This window comes from Hippichthys cyanospilos, chromosome 7 (genome assembly GCF_059441005.1).
Source record: "Hippichthys cyanospilos isolate Australia breed blue-spotted pipefish chromosome 7, RoL_Hcya_1.0, whole genome shotgun sequence".
NCBI classification, from domain to species: domain Eukaryota; kingdom Metazoa; phylum Chordata; class Actinopteri; order Syngnathiformes; family Syngnathidae; genus Hippichthys; species Hippichthys cyanospilos.
Window position 1 is genome coordinate 23830997 of NC_142375.1, and position 18288 is coordinate 23849284.

At 42.4% G+C, this 18288-nt stretch overlaps 2 protein-coding genes and 1 long non-coding RNA gene across 3 annotated transcripts; 2 read left to right on the forward strand and 1 right to left on the reverse strand.

Annotated features, from left to right (window-relative positions):
- Nucleotides 1–213: 213 nt before the first annotated feature.
- On the reverse strand, nt 214–3104 carry LOC148421709 (uncharacterized). The gene is made up of 3 exons (XM_088419227.1): nt 3050–3104; nt 2439–2871; nt 214–724 (listed from the first exon to the last, which is right to left on the reverse strand). The coding sequence occupies exons 1-3, from the start codon at nt 3102–3104 to the stop codon at nt 214–216; spliced, it is 999 nt and encodes a 332-aa protein (XP_088275353.1).
- Nucleotides 3105–4005: 901 nt separating this feature from the next.
- Nucleotides 4006–10213, forward strand: LOC148421710 (uncharacterized). The gene is made up of 3 exons (XR_015866238.1): nt 4006–4072; nt 7030–7153; nt 9497–10213. It is a non-coding gene; the product is annotated as an uncharacterized LOC148421710 (long non-coding RNA).
- Nucleotides 10214–11404: 1191 nt separating this feature from the next.
- On the forward strand, nt 11405–17889 carry LOC148421711 (aspartate aminotransferase, cytoplasmic-like). Its single transcript, XM_088420552.1, has 9 exons — nt 11405–11614; nt 13761–13942; nt 14106–14229; nt 14311–14423; nt 14822–14926; nt 15008–15158; nt 15362–15527; nt 15812–15954; nt 16567–17889. Exons 1-9 carry the CDS (start codon nt 11506–11508, stop codon nt 16704–16706), a joined length of 1233 nt encoding a protein of 410 aa, XP_088276678.1. The 5' UTR covers nt 11405–11505; the 3' UTR covers nt 16707–17889.
- Nucleotides 17890–18288: the final 399 nt, after the last annotated feature.

Below are 18288 nucleotides of genomic sequence, written 5' to 3' on the forward strand. Positions count from 1 at the left end.
AAATGGGAGAAAAAAAGTGAAAATGGGGTGGATCGGACTAGATGGAAGACAAAAATCCCCAAAGCGAGGGAAGCCATTCTTTCTCTCATTTATTGGAATACAGGCGAAAGTCTCGGAAACGACAAGAAAAGCGTTTCAACACTCGCGTCCATCGGGAGTCCTCTCTCCGCGGCGTGACGTCAGCCGCCCCACCCCCACCCCCACCCCCACCCCCTACCAAGCCCGGATTCCTCCGAAGGCGTCGGCTTGGCCGCTCCCGCCGTACGCGTTGGCCTGCTGGTAGGCGTAGGCCGGGTAGCCCCCCGCGTAAGCGTACGGCGCCGCCGCCGCCGCCGCCGCGGCCGCCGCCGCCGCCGCCGCCGCCGCGGGGTTGGGGTAACCCGGGGCGGGGTTCCCTCCGCCGCCCAGGCACGGCCTCCCGTCCCGGACCAGCACCGGCACGGCCACGCGCCTGGGCGCCTCCCGCGGGCTGCTGTCCCGCCGCTGCCGCTTGCACTTGTAGCGGCGGTTCTGGAACCAGATCTTGACCTGGTTGGAGGTGAGCTGCAGGGCGGACGCCAGGTGCTCGCGTTCGGGCGCCGACAGGTAGCGCTGCTGCTTGAAGCGACGCTCCAGCTCCAGCACCTGAGCCTGCGAGAAGAGCACCCGCGGCCGCCGCCGGCCGCTCGCTTTCCGCCCGCCGCCCTCCTCCTCCGCCGAGGCCCGGGACCCGGGAACCCCTGCGAGCGCGCAAACACAAAACAAAAAACGTGCGTGGACCAAAATAGAACAACCGCTGTCTTCATACGCACGAACGCGAACATTGCCCAAAACTTTGCGCGTTACCGGTTTGGTAAAAAAATCATTTTTAGGGGGAAAACAAACCACAATCAGTAGAAATCAATTAGGTGAGACCAATTTATTTTGAAGTATTTCTCACACTGCTATTGGAGGCTTACGCAAATATGATATTCGATAATAATAGTAATAAACATGACAAGAAATAATATTCATCATAAAAAGTTTAAATAAAAAATAAGAATTGAAGCTTGTGCGCGATTATGTAATAACGGCAAGAAAAACAAAACATATCTATTACTTATGATAAAATTATAGCTAAAAAATAATACTAACAATAACAATATCGGCATAATAACTAGCAATCTTACTCCAACTTTCTATGTAAATTTGAACACAAAACAGTGACGTGTGCATGCGAGCGTAAAACATCTGAACACAATTACTTTTCTAACGTCATTTTTTTAATGGAATAAAATAGTCGCTGTTTTCCTAATAGGGTCTTCTATTGTGTTTTTTTCTAATTTTTTTTCTACTTTTTGTCTGAGTTTTTTTGTTCAGTTGGTTCCTTTTTGGCTATACATGTTGGATTTATACATTCCAAGGGTTTTGTGGCTATTGAGCTTCCCATACATGCTCTTTTGTGTTCAAATTTAATCTTTATGTTCTGGACTTGGTGTCAAATAATTTCCCTATAACAATCACTTATTATTAAGTAATAGTTAATCCTGTAATACTTCCTTTTAAAGTGAAAAAATATATACACATTTCTCATTTTTAACACTCCTTGGATAACTCTCTAGCATAATTTGAAATGAATTTAAATTCATTAAAATAACTTACTTTGCATTTTCATCCGTATTGACTGGCATGCCTGTCAATAGGTTACTTATTTCTTTAAAAATAAATAAATGAATAATTTAGCAAACGTGGCACAGTTGAATTTTTCATCATATGTTGAATCTAAAAAGTTTCATCATAAGAATAAAAGAAAAAATACTGTTGTGTTTTACAAAACAACCCAATCTTGTTTTGCACAAAACAATTTGATTTTGTGTTTATGTCATTGCTCTTTGGGCCAAAATGAATAAACACAACTATGGGTGAAATAAATTGAAAAAAGGACCAAGCCAATATTTGGGTCATTCAACCCAAATTGTCTGGGACGAGGAAAAAAAAAATGGGCCAGGGTGGATTGTTTTTTATTTGTATAAACAAATCCCCAAAATTGTGTGAAACTGACACAGTTATTGGGTATTTTTTTGACATGTTTGTGCTGTTTTCAAAGCAGCTTGTTTAGTGCCAAACAAGCCTAAAACGGGCTGTTTTTGGGGTTATTTACGTTGACCCAACTTTTGGGGATGACTCAATAACAAATATGTTTGTCAGTCAATTTGCACTCTTAAAAAAAATTGGATTGCGACTTACCCAATTATGTGTCAAAAAGGGCCGACCCAATATTTGGGCCGGTCGACTCAAATTTTGGGGTCAACTCTGGGATTATTTTGTAGATGACTTCAAAAAGTTTGTTGTTTTGTGTAAGATAACACCAGGTCCAATTGACCTCAATATTGAGTCGGATCCTTTTTGTGCCAACGGTTTTGGAGTGTAAAACAACTCAAAACTGTTGTTGTTGTTTTTCAAGCGCGGCAAGTTCCGAGGTGGACTCACTGGTCTCCCGCTCGTCCGGGGCCTTCCCGTCGGGTAGTCCCCCCCGCGGGTATCCCTCCGGCGCCAGTCGGTTTTCTTCCTCGTCCTCGTCCTCTTCCGGGCCTCCAAAGAAGCCTGCGCGCTCGGGGTCCAAAAAGGGCGGCGGCGGCGGCGGCGGCGGCGCGGCCGGGGGACGGTCGCGGGCCAGCATGCAGGACGGCGGCGGGGGGCTGTGGTAGTGGACCATGGGGACGGGGGGACAATCCTGTCCCGCTTTCAGGATGTCTTTGACGGAGAAAGGCGTGGAGGTGTGGAGCATCGTCATCATCAAGCCCCCCCAAGCCGCTCTCAGGACCCCATGGCGGCCACGGGTGCCGGCCGGTCCGCCACAAGTGTCCGCGCTTTTGCTAGGTGAGGCGTGAGGGGCCGCGGCAAGTTCCCAAACTGGGAGGGGGTGGGGTCCGGGGCAGGGACCAATCACGGAAAGTCTTTTGGAAATGACGGAAACGAGGCGGGGAGGTGGGGTGGGGGTGGACACCCCTAAACTTTCTTTCTGCTTTTTCAACCCTCCTGGTATGATTCTTTGCTAGGAAGAGCAAAAATGTCCCTGGGTCACTCTGACCCGGGATGTAGTCAGCCACCTCAATATGTCCGAAAAGTGCGTAATCCAAATCCATTATGAATTTTAACCAGTGTGTAATGTTCATTATTCGGGGGCAGCAATAATGTCTCTGGGTCACTATGACCCGGCGGCACGTTAAATTATCCAAAAGTATCAAAAACACTTTTTTTTCTTCAGAAACTCTATCATAAACTAACCAGGAATTGATGAATTTATACCCCTGTTACATCTGTTTGTCTGCAATAGTGATAACATTCTGGGTCAATTTGATCCGTGGTCAACCATACAAAAAGTTTCAGAAACTTTTATTTTTGTTTTATGTGTGTGAGTCTTGTAACTAACAAGGCCACTATTCCTTTCTCTTCTTCCTCAAAAAATGCAATAGTCTTGGGTCAATATGACCCGGCAGCATGTTTATTCCAAAATTGGCAAAAACTGTCTTTTTCTTAGAAATTTCCTTATGAAGTAACCAGACAATGATTTATTTGCACCCTTGTTAAGTTTGTTTCTTTGCAATATTAATAACGCTCTGGGTCAATTTGACCCGTGGTCGAGCAAACCACGTTTGGTCGTTTTTCTGTGTAACCCTGCTAACTAACAAACCATGCGATTTCTTTCGCCTTCCCTCTTCAAAACAACAACCTATAGTTTTGGGTCATTTTGACCCGGGTTTTGCTTGTTTATCAAAAAACCTTTCATTAGTATCTTACACAAGGCACGTTTACAAGTAGAAATTGCAAATTGGCTCATAGCGCACAGCTTCATACAGCATGTGAACGTGCTGCTTCTTCTTTATCCGACAGTTGTATTAATAACCACAAGGATGATAAGAGCGCACACACACACACACACACACACACACACCCACCAGAAGCAATTAAAATTCCTCCAGGAAAAAACACGGAGTTACTTTTTTTAGTTGGCCTTAATCTCAAGCTCTCCCTTATTTTTTGCCTAGTGACGCAGACCACCCGGAGCCTTGAAAACCAGCTCACCCACACACTCTCCGAAAGATTACGTCAGGTGTGTGATGGACAACAGAAATGTTGTCATTGTTTGTTAAGTTGGCTTCTTACTCCAAAAACAGTTAGAAAAAACAATTATAGGTCAAAAAAAAGGACTGAGCTGCAATTTGGATCAATCTGACGCAATTGTTTTGTTGGGTTTGGGGTTAGGGCTATGGTTGGGTTTTTGGTTTGATTCTGGTTAGTTTCACGTTTCTTTTATTTGATGTCATATTACCTAATTTGATTGTGACTGGCGGTTTGTGGTTTCGGTTTGTTCTGAGATTGCTTGAGTTCCTCTCGGTTTAGGTGATATACTTTAGTCCTTTTGTATTGTGAATACAAATGCGTGTATGCGCGCGCACGCGTGCAGTCAACAATAGGAAAGGTGACACCCTTCGTCCGCTGTCGTTCTCGGAGGCGCCAGACTTCTTCTTCTTCGTTGTTTTTTTTTTTTTTCCTTCTCAACGATCATCTGAGCCTCCACGCAACATAAGCTCCATAACATAAAACAAAGACATCACACGTCGCATGCAGTGTATCTTCTACAAAAGATTTGCAGTATTTTTTGTAAAAACACACAGTCCACAGTACACGCTACTCAATTGGACTTGAACCTATTGACGTTTTCAAAACAAACCTTGCCTTCAAGTGTCCGTGCTGCGCATGTGCACGCGCGGTGGCCACTTCATTAGGTACACCTCCCACAATGCAACAACGCGATTCAAACAATCGCCTTCGCGTTTTTCTTTTAATACGTGCAGCAGATCATGCGAATATCGTCTCATAAATATATTATTTTGGGTGTATAAAAAGGCAAAACCGTTTAAAAATATTCTTTTGAGTGCAGTTTTATTATAAAGTGTATATAGTTCTTCAAAAACGTATGTAGTTTTTTTTTATATTAATGTTTATTGATTTTGACATGGCAGACTTATCTTTATTCAGATGAAAATCCAACTTGTTTAAAACTCAGTTTCTTATTAAGAAAAGGACAATCTTTATCATTTCCAAAATTCATTATTTAAAAAAAAATATTTTGAGTATGATTGTTGCTAAAACAAACCTGTAGTGTATAAAAATGCTGAAATCTTGGGTGTAAAATATACAAGAATGCCATTTTATTTTATCACTCTACAACAAGAATATTTTGAAAAGTAGAGGTTACAATTATTGTACCATATCTTGAAGACAAGAGCTTTTTAATTTAGTAAATAGCAAATATAGACTAGATTTACAAAAAAAAAAAAATGCTGTGTGCGTGTACTTTTCAAAGTTGAAATGCAATTTTGCTGCTTTTGGGACTTGTGTGTGTGCGCGTGCAATGTTCTTGCGTTTGTGTGAGTCTTTGCGTGTTTGTCATGTGCGCATTCCGCATTGGTCAAGTTTCTCTATGTGATGAGGAGCTAAATGTCACGGGGCGCTAATACGGAGCTTGTAATTGATCTTGTAATTAGTTGACAGGACTTAGTAGTAACAAGGAAGGTGTCATCCAAGTGATACCATGATACCAGGATAACACGATACGTGGATACTTGAAAACAAAAGTGTTGAAATGCGAGCGTTATTCCTTGGTTACAAAACGCTCCAAATCATCTTTTTCACATGTTGGGGGCAGTTTTAGATCCATTTAGCGGGTGTACAGAACACGACATACAGTACGCGTTTACTTTAGCATTGATTAGCATCACTTGTTTGATTTGGCTTTATATATGTTTATAGCTCGGTGTTTACACTTGGATTTGTCTCAGTAACGTAACCCTCCTGTCATGCTTGATTGCAAGATACAGCAATAACGACCCTGAGGTGTGAATATTTACCCAAAAGTGTGAAAAATTATTAATTTGATTTATAAGTAGTGAAGACAATACCCTTTACCTAGTTTACTTTTTTTTTCAATCTAAACTTCATGCACTAAATATTTGGAGTAGCATTTAGTTTAAGTGAGCTCATCTCAGTTTAGCTAGGTTTAGCATAGTCTATCTCTGTTACGTTACGGTAGCCTAGCTTTGTTCAGATTAGCTGTTGTTTATCTTTGGTAGTCGTCACACATAAATACACACATTGTGTGTGTGTTATTGACATCTGCCTGGGACCTCGTTGACCTTGGCTGGATTAGCAGATAATCAATGGTACGCAAACAAACGTATACAAAACACAATCAGAATGCATTCTGGGAGTGTAACAGGTCGCCGCATGTGATTGAACACGTAAACACACGCGCAAAGACACACACGCGGCCCTAGCGATGTAGAGGCACCCTCGTCATGCGCAGGCCTGTCGTGTGTGCGTGCGTTCGTGTGTGTTGGCCAGCCATCTTGTAATGTGAAGTCCCGTTATTGCCTGCACCATCGGTTGTACCTTAACATTAGCATTAGCATTTATTAACGTCACATTCATTTATTTATGTTAGCAGTCCTTAGAATAATAAATTAGCATTGTTTAGCATGCTAAACAATGCACGGTTGCTATTGGAATATTAGCATGCTATGTGATCGTACATGAGCTTGCCATGCTACCATCATACATTGGCATCTTGTTTTAGCATACACTGACATTATATGCAAGCATAACGCATTATCTTGCTGTGTTAGCATTTTGTGTCGCCCCTGTATGTTAGCATTGTACATTAGCATGTATGAGAGCATCATACTTTAAAATTGCATGTTAGCGTGCTATGCTAGCATGGACGTAAAACGACATTTTGTGTCGTCACTGTGTGTTAGCATTGTGCATTAGCATTGTAAAATAGCGTCATAAATCAAAATTGCGCGTTAACGTCCTATGTTAGCATGGATTTATTACAAGTGCGTTCTCGGTCCTGATGGTCCGCTTCGTGTTTCCCGCTCGACATTTTGACTGCGAATCACTCCAAACATTTCCCACAAAACAGTCCGCCCGTGTCCAAAAATGCAGACGCGGGACTTTAATATTTTATTTACGTGAGCGCGTAATGATAACAAATGGTCTCCACAGGCAGACTCCATCACGCTGTTTACTTCCTTGACGACACGCTGCTGATTTAGGAATAGGAAAGGTCGGCCGTCCGTCCTCGAGTGGGCGTCATTCATCATAAACAACTCGGGATTGTATACAAACGGTAGGTTGTCATGTGGTAAGTGCGCTTCCTGTCAGGGGCCGCTGATGTGCTCACAATGGTTTTTGCAAAAACACATGCCGCGGCCTCTGCCGGAGAGTCGCACTTTTAACAGTTCCCCAATATGAACGTATATGTAAAAAGTTCTTTTGCCCTGGCTTTTATTGCTAGTCTGATGTTTGAATTCCAAACAGAAATTTGGAAATGTGTTTGATTTGATTCTACGTCATTTATTATCTGAGAAATTACATAATTGTGTATTATTTTGTTGCCATCTGTTCAGTAACTAGCTAGGTAGGTAGGTGTTCGAAAGATGGCTTGATCGATAGCTCACTGGCTCAAATACGTTGATAGCTCACTAGCTAGCGATTAGACAACGAGCCAGATAGCTCACTAGATGGATAATAGATGGATAGATCGATGGGAAAATTGCTTGATATCAGTAAAGATTAGGAAGATTGCCCGCAAGATAGCTGGCCTGATCATTGGCTAGCTAGATGAACAGTTCGCTAACTAAAGAGATGGCTTGCTAGCTACCTTGTTAGATACTATAGCAAGCTAGCTAGCGAGATAGAGAGCTAAATGGGATGAATAGATGAGAGATTGCTCGAGCTTACTCTCTTGGTAAATAGGCTAGCTAGCTAGCGAGATAGAGAGCTAAATGGGATGGATAGATGAGAGATTGCTCGAGCTTACTCTCTTGGTAAATAGGCTAGCTAGCTAGCGAGATAGAGAGCTAAATGGGATGGATAGATGAGAGATTGCTCGAGCTTACTCCCTTGGTAAATAGGTAGCTCGCTGGCTAGCGAGCTAGCTCGTTGAACGAATGGATGGCTAGCGAGCCAGTTAGATACTCTGGTAAGCTAGCTAGTGAGATAGAAAGCTAAATGACTCTGGATGGATGGATGGCTTTCATCCTAATCTTCAACTTTGACCCCAAGCATGTATTGAAGCCCACAACCACACACACTTGTTGCCTTGGGTGGTGTGTGTTGGTGTGTACACAGCAACGCGGATCACTTCCTGCCACAGATCATCCAGATTCCACACACACAAATGCAGGCGCGCGTACACAGGCACACACACAGACGAGCGAACACACTTCTGTGTAAATCATTGTGTTGACATGTCGTGTTGAATGGCGATGGGAGGAAAGCCAGCAGGCTGACAAAGTACAGACCTTCTCCGTAACTATTGATGCCTCGCCTCAAACATATGGCGCTAAATGACGTTTAGCCCGAGCAAGTTAGGTCAGATAAATAACCCATAAAGCAACCTAAAAAGATGGGTTATTGTATACAAAATAACAAAAAAAAAAATGTTTTGTTTTGTTTTTTTTACCTACATTTTTGGGTTACAGTATTCAATTCTGTCAAAAATCTTGGTCGGATAGACAACCCATAAAACAAGGTAAATAGTTGGGTTGTTTTGTCCAAAATAGCCCCAAAAAAGAGGCTGTTTTGTAGGTTATTCATTTGAAACAACTGTTTGGTTCATTTATTTCACCCCAAATTATTGGTTGGATGAATAACTCGTGAAACGACCTGAAAAAATGGTCTGTTTTGTAAAAGATAATTGAATATAAAATTACAAAATAAATAAATAAAAGTTGTGTGATTTTTTTTTAAAAAGTTTTTATTCATCCCAGCCGATTGTTTGGGTTATTTATTTCACCCCAAAATAGATCAGATTAATAACAAGAAAACAACCTGTAAAGAAAGGTTATGTTAAAAAAAAAAAAAAAAAAAGGTGTTCTGTATGTTATTTGACCTGACTTTGGGGGTTAAAGGAAGTTGACTCAATGTGACCCCAGTGGGCTCATTTTGACCCATCTTTTTTTAGAGCGTACCAAATCGGTGCCCCAACAGAAGCTGCCAAAAAGTGCAACTTTCCTGAATGAACGTGCTCATCACTATTAAAGAACAGAGAAAACAGAGAACAGAGGAACGAAAAAACTGAGAAACTCGTCAAGAGTAAAGGAAATATTTTTTGTGATCCTCGAGGCCTAATGGACTCCATCATCCCGGTCTTTGAAATTGGACCTGACAACCATCTCGTCTTGTTTTTGCAAAGCGAAAGGACAAAAAAGAAGTAGAGTGACAGTTCAAGAGTGTTTACATCTGTCTCCCCAAAAAAAACGATTTAAGCCCCCGTTATCATATTGCTGCAGGGCAAGTTCTGAGTACCTTTGTCTGAATAAAATTCAGAATTTCATCTCGTGGTTCTTTCATTTCAGTTGCAATGGGGACAAAATAGCAAAGATCGTCGGAGAAAGTTAAGAAATTGTGTCAATATAGCAAAATTTAACAAGTAATTTCCTCCCTCCTATTTTTTTTTTTTTAACAGACGCAACAAGCTGATGGCTGCGCACTTTTTCTGAAGCTCCTCACAACACTTCAACTTTACTGAGCAACATAACGTCCAGACCTGGTTTTGGTCTGGACAACGTGCGATTCACGTCAATGTCCTGTTATTAGTCGATGCCACAGAGGTCGCTGTTTGTCCACTGAAGATCGCAAGAAATACAAAATGTGAAAAAAGACATTTTTTTTGTATTCTGAATCCTGATGTCCGTCGATGTTTAAGTTTAATTTCGAATGTTAAATATATGCTTCGCGGAGGTAAAAAGCCAAAATACTTAAAAGATGAACCCCAGAGATGTACTTTTTTGTTGTTTTGATGTTCATTAAATAACTCTTTTTGACTTGGCAATGCATTCGGTAGAAAATGCATTTTTTACTTTACAGGGCTCATAAAAGCTAAAAACAACTTGTTTTCTTATAATCACTAGTTATTGTTGTTATTGTCCCAGTTCTGACACACATTTAGTTTAACCCCTGTGCAATATTTTGACCTTTTATTAGTGTTTCTTCCACATAAATATTACAGCATTTTAGCTGGGTGATGACACACCCCTGGTAGTGTGATAACTAAGTGATCACGCCATGGTAATTCACATGTTGTCACCATCTGAGTGAAATTTCAGCTCCCTGATGTCTTCTTTCAATGCGTTCCTTTTAATGTAAAATACTTTTGATTTGAGGCTCAAATGATTGGACTAAAAACCGCGCTGGGGTTAAGTGACTGTATAAATGCTTATCTGTAATAAATAATTCATTTCCAGTCCCCCGTTTTTGGCACGTTCGTGTTCTGTGTACAGCAGGAAACTATAAAATAAAACAAAGTTTTACTTTTGGCTTTTGTCTAAGACATTTTTTTTAAACTGCTACCTGAGATGCGAGATGGCTTTCGATGGACATACTTAAGCCATGTCAGCTGACCCGTTAGCCTTGTTTGTTTTGACTTTGTATGTTTAGGTTACCTTGCCCTCCAACAGGCCTCCAAGGAGCATTGAGTCTTAATGGATGTCTTCACATGGACGCACATGGAATATGAGTGTGTGAGAGAGCAGGCTGGAAGTGAAGATCATTCGTCAAACACTTGAGAACGTCTGACAAGCCAGGAAACGCACCTCTAAATGTTTATTTTGACACGTGGTAATTTACACCTTCCTTCATTTGTTTCGTCGTTTCTTCAAAATCATAAACATCCATCCAGACATTTCATTAGATATAGCATCTAATAACATTTGATACAATTCTCAACGCGTCTGCTGTTGTTGTTGCCGTGTGTCACTACTGCATCACCGGGCTGGCTGATTTGAAAGTTGAAAAAAAAAGAAGCAACACTTACTTGGGATATTTATTTAAGTCCTCTACGAGCAACGGAAATAGTTGGTTAAAATCGGAATTTTGTAAGGGAGTATTACCCGACCTTACTCAGCAATGCCTACGGTCTAAATATTAAAAACAGCTCTCAAGCACAATACTAAACACGGTACTGGTAAATAATTATCTCTCAGACAAACTGTTTTTTGGACATTTTATAAATCGTCCGGGAATAATTATTCACGTACTCCGAACACTACTTGATTTCATTCTATAGTAATTTACTGAGTTAAACGTTAATGAGATATCATCGCTCATTCACGCTTGCTTTCACTGACGTTCAGTGGCCAAATTTTGTTACTGCGTCCGGTCTGTGTCATTGTGTAAAGACGAAAAAAAAACGTAACCACACATTTTTTATTTCAAATAGAATACATATTTTCTATCAATTGTTGATCGAAATTTGACGTATTCTGTATTGAAGAAACCGAAAATCATCTGGAACACTTCCTGGTTGAACTCTCATTGGTTAGCAAAAAGACGTCATACGTAAGGAGGCATCCCGTTGGCTGGCGCGCTAACGCCTCTGTCTGTCCTAGTGGATCTGTGAAGGTGAACTCTGTTCCCGGCTTACCCTGCCTGCCTCCGGAAGCCCCGCGGCGGCCCTATTGTTTCCACTCCGCAGTCATGTCCGTGTTCGGCGACGTCCCGCAGGCGGCCCCGGTAGCCGTCTTCAAGCTTACGGCTGACTTCCGCGCCGACAGTCACCCACAAAAAGCGAATCTCGGCGTCGGAGGTAAGCGGTGCTAACAATGCTAAAAGCTAGCAGTCTCATTCAGAGAGCTGGCCGAGTTGCGTTCAAGTGTCACGTGGCAAAACCGCAAACCTCCGTTATCTTCCAAAATTCTAGCAATAGCCTGAACTTAAGTCACGCTCGCACTATGCCACGGGATCAAATTTGGTATACGTTAAATTCGGCTTTTTAAAAATCGACTCCGTGACTTATAAGGCAAGACGTTGCGTACCGAATATTTGTATGCGTGTCTTTTCCTTCGTTCATATGGGACCACAAACGCATCAATTTCCATTTCCAGTCCTACAGCAAGGTTACTTATAAATGACTTAAGATAACAAAAACGAATAAAATGTGTGGAACTAAATAAACATTTTCGTTAAAGAAGTAAGAATAAAAGTAAGACCGCATGAGAAAACAAATGAAATTACAATCTACTTTCCTAAAATTCATAAACAATAATTATAATCATAATGGCGATGTCATTTTCATATTTTTCAAATATCATGCACGGGTATTTGGAAGTCATTTAAAAATGTTTTCTCATGTTTCCCAATTTTCCTCAACCGTACCACGATTTATGAGTAATTTGTTTTCTGACCAATCTCCTGACTCAATGTGTCCTTTCGCAAACAACAGAAGACTCGCTATGTTGTAAAACATACAAATAAAACCAATAAAAAATAATTAACCTGTTTGTAAGGTGCGTGGTCTAGTCGTTGTTGTCAAGCACGATTTGCTGTTAATCTACAAAGTTAGTTCAGCAAAAAGCAAATAAATGCCAAATATAGAGTTTACCCAATAATGATCAAATTTGGACTTGGCTGGAGACCAATTGTGAAATGTTTTGCCTTATAGTCAACATGATGTATTCACAAGCCCTGGGGAAGTAGAAACTTTCATATTTGTAATGAACTGGCTAGAATGATAATTATTCATGCGCAACTTTGCTGAGCAGGTTTTTGTTGCCAAAACCACTCCTCATTACGCTCGCTGTAATCAGACGCACACCTATTACTGCTTTGCGAATGGCGATGCCTTCACGGATATAAATAATTGCTGTGTTTAATGGCGCGCACTTTCAAGAAGGAGTTGCTTTGATTGCGTTTGTCCGTCATCTCTCAGAAGACAGCGTGCCGATACTTGATACATCACATGCCCGCACGCCACAAGTTCCTCGGGGGTCAAACATTCTCAGTTTAGTCCGCAGCAACTTTGTCCTATCGGTTCTCTCGGCTGCTCACTTCCTGTCTGGTCACCACATGAGCAAATTTTCAAAGTTTCCCTCCCAAACGCATCTGGTTTAAGTGAGAAGGAGATTTCCCCTGAAATGGGTTGAGGGGCTTCAGTTTAAGACTATAGATGTCAAAGTCCAGTCCTCAAGGGTCGGTATCCTACACATTCTCTGTTTCCCTCCCAAACACACCCTGTTCAAGTGATAAATTTCCTCTCTGAGTTGTGTTGGAATGAGTTGAGGCGCTTCGTTTTTAAACTAAAGATGTCATAGACCAGTCCTCAAGGGTCGGTATCTTACACATTTTCAATGCTTCCCTCCCAAACACACCCTGTTCAAGTGATTAATTTCCTCTGAGCTGTGTTGGAATGAGTTGAGGCGCTTGGTTTTTAAACTCTAGATGTCATAGTCCACTCCTCGTTGACCGGTATCTTGCACGTTTTGGATGCTTCCCTCTTCAACACACGTGGTTCAAGTGATGCAGATACAATAGCTCCCGCAGAGCTAGCTGAAGAGCTAATCATTTGAATCACGTGTCGAACCTGGAAAACACAAAGGACTCTGGCCCTCGAGGACCGGAGCTTAACACGTGTGGTTTAGACAAAAAAAAAAAACACTTTGCTGCAGGAAATTCATCCGAACTTGGAGGATATTAAATTTGGCTAGAACGCAAAATCGTCGGCAGAATGCTGAACAACTTGCATCGACGTTTGGATTAACGTTAGGCCCATTCATTAAGTTTCAAATGAGGGATCCTTCCGAAATTCCCCGTTTGAAATTGCGACGGAAACGTGCACAAAACACTCTGTTGTTTACCCCCTCGACAACCCGAGTGCGCTATTTTCGGCGTCCGTTTTGTCCGAACGTCATCCCGTTTGACGGGCAATGAAAGCATCTCGGTGCGATCTCCCTCAGCCTACCGCACGGATGACTCTCGGCCGTGGGTCCTGCCGGTGGTGAAGAAGGTGGAGCGCTTGATCGTGGACGACGACAGCCTCAACCACGAGTACCTGCCCATCCTGGGACTGCCGGAGTTCCGCTCGGCCGCCTCCAAGCTCGCCCTGGGGGACGACAGCCCCGCCATCAAGGAGGGCAGGGTGAGTTTGGACTGTATAGTCTGAAAATGTTCAAATGTTATGTGTTAGCATGCTAGCGTTGTTAGATTTGATTTGGTATTAGCTGTATTAATGTCATTACGATGTTATGGCTTTCCTATCGTAAGTGTTACAGTAAGCAAATGCGGTTGCGTTTTCATCTCAGGTAGGCGGAGTCCAGGCGCTGGGTGGCACTGGCGCCCTGAGGATCGGGGCTGAGTTCTTGCGACGCTGGTACAACGGCGTCAACAACACGGCCACGCCCGTTTACGTGTCTGCGCCCACCTGGGGTGTGTAGAAATTCACTCAATACGCACACTGTAAACATGTGCAACGTATGACTTTTAAAATGTGTTTTCACTTGAACTTAGAGAACCACAACGCCGTGTTTTCCGATGCCGGCTTCAAGGACATCCGTCCCTACCGCTATTGGGACGCCGCTAAGAGAGGCTTGGATCTCAGCGGCTTGCTGGATGACCTTGAGGTGCCCTTTTTTTCCGCCATAATCTACAATAACACTATATAGCAGCAGTATTTTTTTCCCAGTTCTCAAACTGATGATTTTTTCGCAAAAATTGCAACATTTCACTTTTTTTTTTTTTTTTTTTTTTTGTACAGCCAAAATTTGCAATGACGAAAAACATTCCACACCAAATACCCTGTTATTGTTTTGTGTAGCGAAGTCTCCGTCGGGTTCCATTTTTATTACATTATACAGTGTATATTTTTTTCAAATTAAGAGCAAATTGACTGGAACAAGGAGCAACATATTGTTTAATGACTCTTTTGCATTGTCATTTAGTGTCGCAACTTTCTGGCAGACGGGACAGAAATAGAACGAGTCAAAATTCGTGTTTAGGGCGGTATGTTGTGTCCTAACAGAAAGCTCCGGGAGGATCCATTTTCTTGCTTCACGCGTGCGCTCACAACCCCACGGGCACGGACCCCAATCAGGACGAATGGAAGCAGATAGCAGAGATCATGAAGGTGGCTTCTTATTTTATTAGCCTGAAAAGTCACACGACTGTTTCAGTCTTTCACGACGTTCTTTTTGGTCCCGATCCCCAGAGGAGGAACCTGTTCGTCTTCTTCGACTCGGCCTACCAAGGCTTCGCCTCGGGTTCGCTGGAGAAAGACGCGTGGGCCATTCGCTTCTTTGTTTCTCAGGGGTTTGAACTTTTTGTGGCTCAGTCCTTCTCCAAGAACTTTGGCCTCTACAGTGAGTTGTTCTATTTCAAGAAAACGCATTACTATATTCAAATGATATAACTTGAAGTTAATAAAAACGTTTTAGCCAATAAAGTTTTACAATGGGTGACCTAAGTCCAAATCAAGTGATATGACTCAAATCTGTCTGTTTGCGGCACACGTGGAAAAACAAGTCAACTACACGCAGTGACTTAGTCCCTTACCTCTTGTTAGACGAAAGGGTGGGCAACCTGACGGTGGTGACGCGAGACGGCGAGAACCTGGGCCGCATCCTATCTCAGATGGAGAAGATCGTGAGGACCACCTGGTCCAACCCGCCTTCGCAGGGGGCTCGCATCGTCAGCAAGACCCTCAACTGCCCCAAGCTTTTTGCAGAATGGTACCGACCCATTATTTATCTCGGCGCTCGGTGCATGTGAGATTGTTTTACTGACGACTGCAGGACGGTTGAGGAACTACAGCATATTGAGCTAGTTGAAACCGAGAACAGGCTTGATTTGACGAGTCTCAAAAACATAAGCTGACATGCTAAACATCTCGACTACTCTCAAATCACGCTTTATACCCTCTCTTTTTGAAAGACATAAGGTAGTTTAAAAAAAAAAAAAATCCTGAGTCACAAAGGCGTGTTTCGGCGCCATCGACGTGCTTTTTCAACTGCAGGCAAGATAACGTGAAGACGATGGCCGACCGCGTGCTCCTCATGCGGGACCAGCTGAAGTCCAAGCTACAGGCTTTGGGAACCCCGGGAACTTGGGACCACATCACCCAGCAGATCGGAATGTTCAGCTTCACCGGCCTCAACCGTACGTACAACTCAGAAGCTTATCATAGGCTTAAAATGAAGCTCCGAGCAACAAAACCTACTTGTTTTTAATCCATCTCGGGGGGCATTTTGCCACCGGCTATCCACTAAAAATCGTCTCAGTTGCTCTGGGCTCACTAACAACCAATCACAGTTCAGCTAGGGACACTGTGACGTGGCTTAAGTTGACGGCAAGTGAGAAAACGGCTGCTATCTGGGATGGATAAAAATGATATTCCTCAAACACAATATTGAAAAGATTGTTGTATTTAGGCTCGGAGGGGTGCATACAACATTATTGGCAAACCGGTTAAGGAATTAAAACTGAGTACAGTGTTCCATTGTTTATGGCCGGGGTTACGTTTCTAAAAATACCCACGGTAACTGAAATCCGATTCCCCCCTTTATTTAGTTTTATCTAGGTTTTTTTTGTCTGGTCTGAATTAGAAGAAAGAAAAATAGCAAGGTAAATCCCCAACGTATTTTTGTTTTGTTTTTCTTCCCTTTTTAAACCGTTTATCTTGTAAAACTTTTCATTTTTTGAAAGGTCCCAGCTGAAGTTTGTTTTTGCGGCATCTGATCTTACATTTCGGACCTGGTTTTGTGGCGGCAGCCAAACAGGTGGCGTTCCTGATCCAGGAGAAGCACGTGTACCTGATGGCGAGCGGTCGCATCAACATGTGCGGCCTCACCTCCAAGAACGTGGACTACGTGGCGCGGTCCATCCACGAAGCCGTCACCCAGATCCAGTGAGACGGAACGCCGTTCCGTATCCCGCTGCTCCTTTTCGTCCCGTCCCGCTCCTCCTCCTCCTCACAAGCTTTTCACCTCGCAGTCAGGCCAGTAACACAAAGTTTTGTCCCCGTTGCGCTTCCTCGCTCCTCAGCCAGCGGTCCCCCATGAAATACACCAAAAGTAGAAAGAAAATAATAGCACTGTTGTGAATACCAAAATAATGCAAGTAACTAGCACTGTGTTTAAATGTAGCGAAATATGATCAAAATATGGGTATCAAAAGTATCGGTGGCTAATCCAGATGAGCACTTGTACCGAATGGGTCTGGAGAAAAATTGGTATCGATCATCCCTATATTTAATAATTCAGTTGAAAATACAAGTTCTTAAAAGTGAAAACTAAGATTCCAAATTACTTGGAATATTGTTACAAATTCATTTTCCAACACGAAACTTACAATTAGCAATTTAGTCTTATGTTTTTATGATATATTACCCTCAAAAAGAAATGACTTCAAGCTGACTTGAATTTGCTGATAAAAGCAAAGAGATTTGAGCGGTGGCATTTCAACATAGCTTGTATTAGCATGACTTTTGTTACCAATATTTAGAATTATAGGGCATAACGAAAAAGGGCCCAGAAATACCCAGACGACTGCGGCGTTACTCACAAATGTATCAACTGAAATCAAGCTATTATTTACGATGTTGTAGGAACGCATAAGTTCCACCAGCTAGTGGAAAAACATTTGATTTTGCCGAGGGGAGAAGCTAGTGCATACGTCACTTCCTGTTGGGATCACCGCGCTAAGCTAAATTAAGCTAAGCTAAGTCAGCCACCTGCTGCTGTCCACTGCTGATACGACGTCGTCACGGGTCACCTTCCCGTGTGAGCGCGTGTTCTTTTCAACTTCTGCTTGAAGCACACTGAAATCATAAATGAACGCATATATTTTCAGAAAGAACCATCTGCTGGTTTCGGCTCCGGTGAAACGGGTCATGACTTGTTTGTCGTCAGTCAACGTTGTCCGCTTGATTTGTGTCACGTGACTCCTTAAAGGTACAGCACGCACCGCATGCTTGCAAGCTTCTTTCGTGCGGTATATTTGATGTTGCCTTTGACGAGTATTTGTCCGAAAAATATCAATAATACTGTCATTCGCGTGTTACTTGAAGAAATCAAATAAATGACTCTCCTTAAAGACATTTGTTTTTATTCGTGTCCAGGTCTTCTAGTCAACATGAATTTTTTTGTTTGTATGTTTGGCCTCCTGAAAATACTATGCATGCTTTCACCTCTTCGTTATATTTAAATACGCATGTCATTTTTATTCATTGCTTCTATTGTTTGTGTTGCCGTTTTCTCCAATGTCACAGGAAATGGAAACAAGTCCACTAACGGTGAGCAAGGTCAGAAACACTTTTCTACGTTTTCACCTCATGATTATTTTCAATCACTTTTGAATCAAAAGTTGGTTTTCAAAGTTTCATCTCGCTTTTTATCATGCCTTCACATGTGAGGTCAAGGACCACGCCCGCCACTTGTTTTTTCTCATTATTAATTTGATGATGATGATGTCATTACGATGAGCGGGAAGGGG

Bases quoted from the DNA above. Each gene is read 5' to 3' on its own strand.
- LOC148421711 (XM_088420552.1), top strand. From the start codon at position 11,506: ATGTCCGTGTTCGGCGACGTCCCGCAGGCGGCCCCGGTAGCCGTCTTC. The intron at 11,615-13,760 runs GTAAGCGGTGCT...GATCTCCCTCAG, and splicing joins AGCGAATCTCGGCGTCGGAG to CCTACCGCACGGATGACTCT. The intron at 15,528-15,811 runs GTACCGACCCAT...TTTCAACTGCAG, and splicing joins CCCAAGCTTTTTGCAGAATG to GCAAGATAACGTGAAGACGA.
- LOC148421709 (XM_088419227.1), bottom strand. From the start codon at position 3,104: ATGGATTTGGATTACGCACTTTTCGGACATATTGAGGTGGCTGACTAC. The intron at 2,872-3,049 runs GTCAGAGTGACC...ACCCCCTCCCAG, and splicing joins GGTGGCTGACTACATCCCGG to TTTGGGAACTTGCCGCGGCC. The intron at 725-2,438 runs CTCGGAACTTGC...TGTTTGCGCGCT, and splicing joins CGGGAGACCAGTGAGTCCAC to CGCAGGGGTTCCCGGGTCCC.